Genomic DNA, 12,268 nt, shown 5'->3' on the forward strand with positions numbered 1-12,268 from the left:
CCTCTCCCCTTACCCATTTCTGTACCCTACCAAGGTCCCCCGTCCCCTTCTGCTGACTCATGCAGATACTGCACCCCTAGAAAAAATAGTCGCTGCACTGATAGTCGGCTGCTACCTCCACTGGGATTTCGGTCGGGGGGCGGCTGAAGGGTTGACCGTTGTAACTTTTGGCAGGTCCCGCGGCCCACCCGCTACCGCCCCGGAAGCCGGCGCCTGGTGCACAGCCGGGGACGGTGCTGGCAGAGGCCCACGCGGCGGCGGCGCCGGGAGCACCATGGCCGAGCTGCTGCGGAGCCTGCGGGACTCCCAGCTCGTCGCCCGCTTCCAGCGCCGCTGCGGGCTCTTCCCGGCGCCGGATGACGACCCCCGAGAGAACGGCGCGGGCCCGGGGGAGGACGCGGCGCGGGCGCCCGGGGTCGGTCATCACCCTGCGGTCAACGGCAAGGGCGGCGGGGGGCCGGCCAATGGGCTGCTCAGAGCCGCGGCCCCGCAGGTAACCGTGGGCCAGGTGTACGCGGGAGTGGGAGGGAGGGAGGGGGCAGCGGCTGCGTGGCGGGCGGACCAGTGGTCCAGGCGACTCCGCGGCGGGGACGGGCGGGAGCCGAGCCTGCGGGGCGGAGAGGGCGCCATCCCCGCAGCGACCCAGCCGGCTCCTGGCGCCGAGTGTGGCCGGGAGGACGAAGGGGGAGTCCACCTGCCTGGTGGCGGCCAGGGCCACTCAGACATCAGAGGCTCCCAGGGCTTGACATGCTGTCTATTTAGAGACTTTCCACCTTAGAGTTAAATGTATGTGCATATTCTCCCAATCGTGTAAGTTACATAATGAAAAGCGGAGAGATGCCCTTGGCATTTTCATGAGCGGCTTCCCTGGGAGAGATTCTTAGAACTCCCCGGGCTCCAGGAGTTTCCGCCGCACCCCCACCCCCTTTCCTGGTCTGCACCAACGGGGTGTGGCGGGCTCCATGTGTCCTTCACCTTCCCGCGTGGCCCCCCTGAGGACAGAACTTGGGGTTGGAATGTTCCTGGAGAGAATGACAGCGCCGGCCAGGGATGCGGTCCCACCGCGCTGCGCTCTCCCCCTCCCCGCAGAGCTCTGGGCCCGCTGCCGGGTGGGTCCTGTATTAACTGGCACCAGTGACTTTTAACCGATGCTGCCAGGAGGGAAGCTCACCACACTCCCCTGTAGCTGTTGCGACTGTGGCTCCACAACCCACTGCGGCTCGGGGAAGCCGGCGTGTCTTGTCGCAGTGACTCCGGGCGGGAGGGACCAGACAGGCTGCAGACGCCAACGTGCCGGGCCGCTGTCTGCCAGGGCAGAGGGCTGCCCCTGGGAGAGAGGGCGGCCTGCTGCAGGGAGATGCCCTGGGCCCCCACAGAGGCTGTCCTTCCCCTGGGGGCGGTAAAAAGTGCGGCACAGAGGACAGAAGCATTGTATTAACAATCCCCCCCTTGTGTGGGGGTAAACCCCCCCCATTTTTTCTCCCTAGAAGTTTTGATAACTATTTTTGTGTCTCTTTCTAGTAACTGGGGGCTTATGAAGAACCTGGTTTCTATGTGGAGTGGAGTATTGTGGGCGTTGAATTACAGAACTTGAGATGGTGTGCGTAGGGGAGGGGGGGGGTGTTCCACTCTAGACAAATCCTCCTCTATAATATTGTTTTCTCCTTTTATTTTTCTTCTCTGCCTCACATGACATCCGGTAACTTTTAGATGAGTTTAGGACCCCCCTCCCCCATCTTCTTGCCTCGTCTTAAAATTGGGCTGCCCTAGCTGGTTTGGCTCAGTGGATAGGGCATCGGCCTGTGGACTGAAGGATCCCCGGTTGATTCCGATCAAGGGCACATGCCCCAATTGCGATCAAGGGCACATGCCCCAATTGCGGTTGCCCGGCTCGATCCCCAGTGGTGTTGGGGGGAGGGGGGGTGCAAGAGGCAGCCGACCAATGATTCTCATCATTGATGTTTCTATCTCTCCCTCTCCCTTCCTTTCTGAAATCAATTTAAAAAAAAATTTTTTTTTAATGGGACAGAGTGAGGGGATAAGGACCGTTCACATTCCTGAAATGTGGTAGGGCATTTTCTGTGCGCCCACTATTTACACCCACAGATAGATGCCCCAGCTGCTTTCTTTGCTCTCTTCTTAAGCTTCTATTCTGTGTCCCTAATTCAAGAAGCTGAAAAAGAGTGCATTTCCCACTAGTGCTTTTCAAACAGTTTTAAACATCACCCCTGGTGATGTGTTCTGGAAAAGGAGACTCTTGCCCTTTAAACGTATGATCAGCAGATTTATCGCAGGGAGTAGTGTCTTCTTGTGGCTTGAAGAGTTGGGTCATAGTGAACCAAATGCAAGGATTTTCTCACCTCCCACCCAACACATAACTCACTCACTATAGAGCAGGAACAGGTAAGAGTGGGCTAAGAATTCATAAGAAATCACCATAGTGATGTGTGATGGGGAAAAAAAACATGTGACAGCATTTGATAAATGAGAGGTTCGTGAATATTTTTAAAGGTGGGTTGGTTTCAAGTGACTTGGGAACATTAATTTGCAAATGTAGGTGGAGTTCCCAGAAGAAACGGATTGCATAACTGCCCCAGAGATTGAGAGGAGTGCATGGGACAGTGAAGGAAACTTCTCTCCAACAGTTTCCTTCTCCTAGGCCTCTGGCCTGGGGCCGCCTGTCCTTTCCCTCAATAACCCCCTCTCATCCTTCAATTTCAATGGTCAGTTCCTCAAGAGACATCTTTGATCACCTTCCAGTCTCACTCCACTTAAAAAAATTTTTTTAAATATATTTTTACTGATTTCAGAGAAGAAGGGAGAGGGAGAGATAGAGACATCAATGATGAGAAAGAATCATTGATCGGCTGCATGCCCCCTGCCGGCAACCCGGGCATGTGCCCTTGACAGGAATCGAACCTCCTTCAGGCGGATGCTCTATCCACTGAGCAAACCGGCTAGGGCCCACCCCACTTTTTAGGTTCTCTTTGATTCTTGTGTTTCTTTCTTCTTCCTTTCTTCCTTTTGTTGATCCTCACCCGAGAATATTTTTCTCATTGATTTTTTTTTTTAGAGAGAGAGTGGAAGGGAGAGAGGCAGAGGGGAGGTGTGGCGGGGAGAGACACACAGATCGACACATTGATTGGTTGCCTCCTGCACGAGCTCCAACTGGGGCCTGTAACCCAGGTGTGTGCCCTTGACCAGGAATCAAACCCAAAACCCTTTGGTGAACAGGCTGACACTCCAATCACTGAGTCAGACCGGCCAGGGTGCTTCTGTGTTTCTTCATCGCAGCATTGCTCCCATTGTCTAAATACACCTTTGCGTGGAGATCTGATTGTTGCCATTCTCCTGTATGGATGGTGAGGTCCAAAAATGTGCGGAACTTGTCTGGTGTGGTCATTATTTCCCCCACCCCTGTGGCCCGGCACATGGGAGCTCAGTGGATTTTGTGAATGAATGAGTCTGCACTCACAATATAAAAACAGCCCTTTAAAAGCAAGATAAGGATTTCTTGCAGAGAAATGTCCTTTTGCTGCTCAGAGAGCCTGGGCCTCCAGTGAGCCAAATGGTAGGGTTTCCTCCCTTTGTATCCAACACTTGAGTGTACTCACTATAGAGCAGAAAAAAGGAAGAGAGGGCTAAAAATTCAAGACAAAAGTTGAAGATTTTTTAAAATTTAAGAGTAAATATTGAAATCAAGTTTTTCCACATAGCCTAGAAGTCAGACAGCACTAGGACATTGATTTAAGACCCTTCAAAGAACAGACAAGTTGTTTTCCTCATTTGGGTGATTTTAGGTTGCAACAAATCTAATTGTATCACCTCTCACATTTTTTATATTTAATCTTAACACAGGACAAGTATGGAAATGGTCAAATAAGGATTTTCCTTTACACATTCTCTTAACTCCACACACTCCTCGCTTAAAGACTAATTACATATTTTCTGAACCAGGGCTGGACTGGGCTGGGCTTGCACAAAGCTGTCACTGAGTAAGTCAGACTGGTCTTCAGATGTGTCCCAGTAGTCATGAATTTCACAGAGTTCTGAGTCCTGAAGGGTTAAATGCTTTGTTGAGGACTTGCCAAATACCCACACAGCTGGATCTTTTGACTCTCAAGTTTAAACTCCTTCCACTGTGCATCTTCACTGACTTTGTCTCATTGAGAAAATGTGTAGTGTTGGGGCTTGGTTGGGAGCAGAGTAGAGATTGTGTAGAAAGAGAACTTGGTTTTGGTGTGCAAGGGTAATTGGTCTCCAAGGGTAACTATTAGAGGACGTTCTTGGCAGCAGCCAAGAGCAAGAGACAGGGGTCCTGGGACTGAGCTTGGAGGACAAAGGCCCAATTAGAATTGTGTTTATTTGTTATGGGGCAGAGCCAGCCTTGGTTATAATGGTATTTTGATTTTTATCATCTTTGCTTACTCAACACAGTTGCATTAAGTTAGACTTTGCAGTGCCTTTTCCCATCATTATATTAAACTAGAGATAATCTTTCCAAATTACATTGTGCTCAATAAATACTCTTTGATAACTATTTGCTGAGATATAGTTCTAAAGTTGGGTTGGGGAGGGGATTAAAAATAGGTTGCTTTTAGAAGTCTTTGCTCTCCTCTTTCCCTCTGAAACATTTGGGGCCCTCCAAGCCTGTCAATCCACAAAACCCCACCCTGGACTTCATTGGCTTGCAAATGCAAAGAAGCATCGCAGGAATCTGGAGACCTGCATCTGGTTCTGCCTCAGTGTCACGTTGAATTCCTCTGGGCCTCAATTGTCCCATATGCAAAATGAGCAGAGTGAAATAGATGCATGGATTTACAACTGTAGCTATAAATTATAGTCAGAGGAGCTTAACAACCATGTCCAGGATCCAGGTCAGAAGTGGGGCCCAGAAAAATTGCCAAACAGATGGGAGCTCTGAATTCTCTTGTCCTGGGATCCACCACCCTTAGTGTGTTCAGGATGAAGATAGTGATGGCCAGAGACAGCTGCTACGGCAGCTGTGACATTTTGACTTGGTTATAACTAAAATGGCCAACAGGTCGAACGTCAAGTTTTGATTATCTTTAGATGAATGTTGAGGTTTGAAATGGCAAAATAAACCACTTTGCAAAAGTATATTTGATCTTTTTTTTCTAGTTACAGATATTGTTCAGACTAGAAGATATGGAAAAGTACAAAGAAAATGTTAGATCCATGCCCATTGTACTACTACTAAAGAAAATCACTCAGTGAATATTAAACCTGATCTTTAATGACTATATGTTATCCATAGCATGAGTATACAAAAATTTAGTTGGCCTATTGCTATAACTGTGAGATCATTTCACAATATACACTAATACTGTATCATTACGTTGTACACCTGAAATTAATGTCAATTATATCTCAATTAAAGACAATCAAGATATGTAAAAAGGTAGTTGAACAAAGATGTTATTTTTTCATTAATTTTTAGAGAGAGAGGAAGGGAGAGGGATAGAGAGATAGAAACATCAATCGGAGAGAAACATCAATTGGCTGCCTCCTACACGCCCCTTACTGGGAATGGAGCCTGCAACCTGGGCGGTGTGCCCTGACCAGTCATTGAACCATGACTTCCTGTTCCTGGGCTGACATTCAACCACTGAGCCCCTCAGGGCCCTCCCCAAGGTTTTTGCACATGGCAATAACTTTTTATGGCTGAATCATATTCCATTGTGTGCATGTGGGGGAGCACATTTTCTTTATCCATTCATCTATCAATGGACACAAGTTGCTTCCATATCTTGGCTATTGTAAATAATGCTGCAATGAACAGGGGGCTGCGTGTTAGTATTCTCTTTTTCTCTTTGGAAAAAGACCCAGAAGTGGAACTGCTGGATCATATGGAAGTTCTATTTTTAATTTTTTGAGGATCCTCCATGATGTTTTCCATAGTGACTGCACTAATCTGCATTCCTACCAACAGTGCACAGGGGTTCCCTTTTCTCCAAATCCTCGCCAACACTTATTGGTGTTCTTTTTTTTTTCTTTTTTGGTCTTTTTAATCATAGCCATTCTAACAGGTATAAGGTAATATCACACTGTAAGTTTGATTTGCATTTCCATGATGATTAGTGATGTTGAGCATCTTTTCATGTACTTGTTGGCCATCTGTATGTCTGCTTTAGAAAAATGTCTATTCAGATCCTCTGCCCATTCTTTAATCTAATTGTGTGGATTTTTTTGTTTTTTGTTGTTGTTTTTTTTTTGTTTTTTTGTGTGTTTTTTTGCTGTTGAGCTGTATGAGTTGTTTGTATATTTTAGAAATTAACCCTTTATCAGATATATGGCTTACAAATATTTTTTCCCTGCTCTAGGTCCCTTTTCATTTCGTTGATGGTTTTCTTTTCTGTGCAGAGGTTTTTTAGGTTGATGTAGTCCCACCTGCTTATTCTTGCACTTGTTGCCTTTACTTTTGGTGTCAAATTCAAGAAATCATTGCCAAGACCGTCAGCCTTTGACTCTCCTCTTACTTTACATTTCCATGCTTGGAATTAGCTGGTAGAAATATGCATATAGTAAGACTCTGAATAGGTACTAGCAATTTGCCCTGCAGAAAGGGTGTGCTAGGGCACATAACTATGAGGGCAGGTTTCCCACACCCTCACCAATATTAGGTATTAACACTTTTATAAATTTTGGAAAAAATTGTCCACTTTGACTTCTATCTCACTTTTCATCCTTTATTTCCAATATTTATTGATCAGCACTGAGTTTCTGGGACAATCCCCAGCCTTAAAGATACAAAAGTAAATAAGATTTAGTTCCTGCCTTCGGAAAGCCACAAAGAAAATGATGCAATGCAAAAATTACTAGATTAGAAGGATAACAATGTAGGCAGGGATTCAATAGCAGGAGTAACTCACCATCCCTGACGGAGCCCAGGAAGCCTTGAGTCAGGATTTAAAGAGTGAGTAGGAGTCAAATAGAAAAGGATGGGAGGATCTCTTTTCTCTGCCTGGAAATCTCATGTGATAAAACATAAAGACACATTGTCATTTTTGGTGAATAGCAACAAGTTCAACTTGGTATAGTAAGAGTTCCAGCAGGAATTAGATGGCCTATTGAAAAAGGGTAACCAAAACCCCTAAAATGGTTAAAATGACGAATTTTATGTTCTATATATTTCACATCAATTAAAAAACAAACCAAACAACAACAAACCATACCCTGGCTGGTGTGGCTCAGTTAGTTGAGCCTCGTCCCATGCACCAAAAGGTCATGTGTTCTATTCCTGATCAGGGCACATGCCCAGTTTCAGGCTCAATCCCCAGTAGGGGGCAGAGGATGTTTCTCTCTCACATCAATGTTTCTCTCTCTCTCTAAAAAAAATCAATGAAAACATATTTAAAACACACACACACACACACACACACACACACGTAGGCTCTATCCCACTTTCTGGTGGAGGAAGAATAACTTCCCCCTCCTTAAGTGTGAGCTACACAAGGTGACTTCCTTCTAAAGAGAATAATATGGAAAGAGGGAGAAAAAAAAGAATAACTTTATAGCATAGAAATCTGGCAGTCACTATCTCCACCAGGTAGTCAAGGTTAACATCAACAGTGAGAAGTCATGTGGACAGTATATTGCATATTGATAGTATACACTCTTTTATTATTGATTTCAGAGAGGAAGGGAGAGGGAGAGAGATAGAAACATCAATGATGAGAGAGAATCATTGATTGGCTGCCTCCTGCATGCCCCACACTGGGGATCAAGCCCACAGCCTGGGCATATGCCCTGACTGGGAATCAAACCATGACCTCCTGGTTCATAGGTCAATGCTCAACCACCGAGCCACGCCAGCTGAGCTCATACACTCTTGATACATGTTGAAAAAAGGCACATCACCTCTGTGGCTTCCTCCCCCAAACTCATACCTCAGTCTAAACATGAGAATGACATCAGACAAATCTACAAATGAGGGACATTCTATTCTTCAAAACTGTCAAGGTCATCAAAAACAAGGAAAGTCTGAAATAACTGTTACAGCCAGGAAGAGCCTTAGGGGATATGACTAAATGTTTTTTGTGGTGTCCTGGATGGGCCAGTGGAACAGAAAAAAAAAGGACATTAGGAAAAAACTAAAGAAGTCTAAACAAAGAATGGACTTTAGATAATAATAATGCATCAGTGTTATAATCAATGTATCAGACTAATAATATAAGATATTAATGATAGGGAAACTGGCAGCAGATTGTATGGAAGGATGTGGAGTATATGGAAACTCTTAGTACTATGTTCTAAATTTCTCTATAAATTGAAAGTGTTCAATAAATAATGTCTAATTTTTTTAAGGGGCAGGTAATTAAAGGGGATTCAAAGATGGGCTCATTTACAAAGGTGTAGGCAGGATTGCAAAAAATAAATACGGTTTTGGAGCAGGCAACTTTAGCCTAAGAAAAGCAAGGGGAGTGGATAGGGTTCTGGTAACCCCAGCGCCAAGGAGAGCTTAGATGTCAGAGAGAGGCCCTTGCCAGGAGCTGAGGACTTCAATAGAGAAACATAGCCACCTCCAGGCAGAAGTAGGGAGGTAAATATATCTGAGACTCCTCCAAATGCCCTCTCATATCCTGTCAGGGCCTCCCTTTGGCCAAATTCAGTCAGAAGCCAAGGAGTATGAGAGCCTGGCTGATGCAATCCATAAAGGTCAGCCTCCCTGGGGAGAGGTGGAGAGGACAAATGGGAAATATCCAAGCACAGGTTGCATAAAGAAATTGGTGTGGTAATTTAATACTGGCTGGAATTTTGGGCTAGAGCCAGAGTCTTAGGCTTAAGCTGTAATGTGGCTCCCTGCAGAATTTGGATTTCATCCTATCAACAGGGGGATGGCAAATCCAATTCATCCCATGTGCCAACTCAGAATTGGCAACTGGGACACTGTGATAAGAAAGGTTCATGTGCTTAATGGGAAAGAACGTGGGATTGAATGGCTAGGCCTGCGTGGGTATAAGGGAGGCTGTTGATGAAGCATTTGAGAAATGGTGATGTTATATTCAAACAACAGCAAAAATGGGACAAACATGAAAGCCTTAATATCTGTTTTGGGTTCTTCATGATACCCTTGAGCAGTGGTTCTCAACCTCCCTAATGCCGCGACCCTTTAATACAGTTCCTCATGTTGTGATGACCCCCAACCATAAAATTATTTTCGTTGCTACTTTATAACTGTAATTTTGCTACTGTTATGAATCGTAATGTAAATATCTGATATGCAGGATGTATTTTTATTATATCTCCCTCACCCACAAACACCTTAGGACAGCAGTTCTCAAACTGTGGGTCGAACAACCCTTTCACAGGGATCGCCTAAGACCATAGGAAAACACATATGTAATTACATATTGTTTTTGTGATTAATCACTATGTTTTAATTATGTTCAATTTGTAACAATGAAATTGGGGGTCACCACAACATGAGGAACTGTATTAAAGGGTCGCGGCATTAGGAAGGTTGAGAACCACTGGCTTAGGAGGAAAGAGACCACAGGATGCCTTAATACATTGGTTACCATGTTTTAAATCATGGGGCCCCATCATTTTGGATATTAACTGATTGGAGGGGGGTCAGCCCCTGAGTTAAAGGCAGCCTTTTGTCGGCTGGCCAGCATCCTATGAAATGGCCTGGAGTGAGAACTTCATACAACTGGAACACTGCATATCAATCAGATTGCTGTCTAGGGAGTCTGAATGCAAGACCCAGACATAGGGACATAAAAGAAAGAGTGGTGATGAACTGCGGAGAGAAAGGGGAAGACTAAAGGCAGAGAAAGCAGTAGGACAGCAGACTCCCGAGATGGAGAGGAGAGCAGGAAGTCCTCCGCAGCAATGCTAATAGCAGAAGGAAAAACTCCGAGTGGAGAAGGAAAGTGAGTCTTGAGTATGGTGGACTCCACTGCTGGGGGCAGGTGCTGCAGGGACTGTTGGCTTTCAGGATAGAATGAGGGGCTCAGGCAAGGGGGCTGGCTGTGTGGCCGCTGGCTCTGTGTCCTTACTTCCTGAGGAGTCATGTGACAACTAGTCACTGGAGAGAACCTGGGTGGGTCTCCCTTTGCAACCAGGATGTGTGGTCCCTACTGCTCTGGAGACTTGCACATCATTGCGCTTAGATCGATTCTGTCATTTTTGTGTAGTTCAGAAGGGAGAGGGGTCCAGGGGCCAGATCCCTCTTTCTCACCTGTGCATCCCCAGGATCTAACATGTGCCTGGAATATGGCAGGTATTTATTATTACCTATTGAATGAAGCATGAAAGCTGCGCTAAACTCAACTTTTTCTTCCTTGGCAGAAATGTGATCACCTGCTCTCTCCAGTCACATCTGCGATCATTGTTTCCCTGACCACTTTACCTGCCTGTGGCTTCTTTAACCTTCATGTTTGTTATTGTTGGCTCCTTCCTTTTTATCCAGGAAATGATGGAGGATTTTGATTAATGAATCACTTTTTACTACTTTGCTTTCTTCTGTGGGACACCATGAGAGAAGCTCGGGTACCGAGGAAACCTGGTGATGGTGAAACACCCGTTGAATTAAACAATGTGATTTGATGACCATGTTTTAGAAAGGCTGTTTAGTGAGCCTGGTCTAATCTCAACTGACTTGACTTAGAATTGAGATGTCAAAACGTTTAGATATTAGAAAAGCACTTTCACTTCTGCTGGTGCACTTCATGTTAATGATTAAATCCATTCTGACATTTTATCTATAAAGTGCAGTTTACTGGGAGACAGTTCTGTCGTGGTTTCTTAGCAGCACATTAGAGTGCTCCTGCCTGAAATGCTGAAAACGGGGGCATCCACTGGTCTTTATTATTCTGCTCATCTGGGGAGATACTTTCTGCATACTGAGAAAATGAGACACTGAAAAATCCAGTCCTGACAATGATTCACATTTTTCTCCCTGCGCTCTTGTTTCCAATACGATATGGACTGATCAGCAACGTGTTTTAAATAAAACAAGAAAAAATCCTTAGGCATGGCCTGAGGTGGATGGAGAGGGAAGGGTTAACCACCTGAGACCTTGAGGGCGGGGCTTGGGAACCTTGGGAAGGCAGTAATGGTGCCCTTGAACTATTTTGAATATTCCCTTCAGCCCCATAGGGCTCACCTTTTAGTTTAATAAAACAAAACAAAACAAAACAAAACAAAACAAAACAAAACACCAGCTTCATTCTTGCTTTTGTTAATGCCCATTTATTTGGTTATCATACCTGAAGAAGAAATGTCCTCTCTGCCTTCTGTGGGTATGTTTGGATTTTTCCAAGTGGCAAAAACTTTGTTTCCATAGAATTTTATGGGAGCCAGCGCATCAAAGCAGGGACTCCTGTGGGTGGGGGGAAGAAGTTTCTGAAGGTAAAATGTTGGAAGCTGAGAGGCCAGGGCTTCATTGGTAGAGAAAGAGCTTAGATGAACTTTTTTTTCAGTTAAAAAAAAATTATTCTCTCTTGAAGGATGATTTAAAAGGTGGCCATGAACTAGAAAATCAAAGCTTTTGTTAAAAGCATTACAAGTGAAAGGCGGCTCTGTTTGGAGTTGGTTGGCTATTTTTGCTTCTTTCTGAATTTTTGATCATTTGATGACTTTTTAGCTAGGGAAATATCAAATATTTTAAAATAAAATTTCATATTTTTCAATTATTAAAGTAATACATGCTTATGTCAGAAATAGTGGAAGAACAGCAAGACATATAAGGAAGAAAACAAAAATCTTGTCATAATTTTGCAACCCAGAGAAAAATATTAACATTTAAGAGTATTAATTCCTTTTTGTTTCTATGCAAATAGAGGATATTTGAGTTATGAACATGCTATATACATATACTATTGGAATTAGCTTTTATCACTCATATCGTGAGCATTTCCCCATGTCACTGAATATTCTCAAATTATATGATTTTAATAGTATAATTTGTATGTGATTATAACTTACATTTTTAAATACATTTTCTGTTTGTATTTAGATTGTTGCAATGTTTATCTTTGCACTTCAACCTAAGTCTAAATATCAAATTATTTCCTGAGGGCAACAGAGGGCAACAGAGCAGCTTATTTCATTTGCTTCCTGTGATAGTGTTTCAGCAGCATTGGGCAGGGCGTGGGGTTTCTGATAGGGTCAGGGAAAGCATACATTCCCTGCAACTCTGAGTCAGGAAGGCAATATATGCTTAGAGGGTGTGCCCCCCCCCACCCCCCTTATTGCGATAGAATAATAGTGAAGCGAGAAAATGATTAGTTCTGTTGCA

At 44.5% G+C, this 12,268-nt stretch overlaps 1 protein-coding gene across 1 annotated transcript in view; it reads left to right on the forward strand.

Moving 5' to 3' along the window:
* Nucleotides 1-230: 230 nt before the first annotated feature.
* SGPP2 (sphingosine-1-phosphate phosphatase 2) overlaps nucleotides 231-12,268 on the forward strand; it is an 80,985-nt gene continuing 68,947 nt past the window's right edge. The window contains exon 1 of the mRNA XM_006082574.3: nucleotides 231-493. Within this exon, the coding sequence (XP_006082636.1) occupies nucleotides 275-493 (219 nt within the window). The 5' untranslated portion in view covers nucleotides 231-274. The remainder of the gene's footprint in view (nucleotides 494-12,268) is intronic.

The sequence above is a fragment of the Myotis lucifugus genome, unplaced genomic scaffold, assembly GCF_000147115.1.
Source record: "Myotis lucifugus unplaced genomic scaffold, Myoluc2.0 scaffold_3, whole genome shotgun sequence".
NCBI classification, from domain to species: Eukaryota; Metazoa; Chordata; class Mammalia; order Chiroptera; family Vespertilionidae; genus Myotis; species Myotis lucifugus.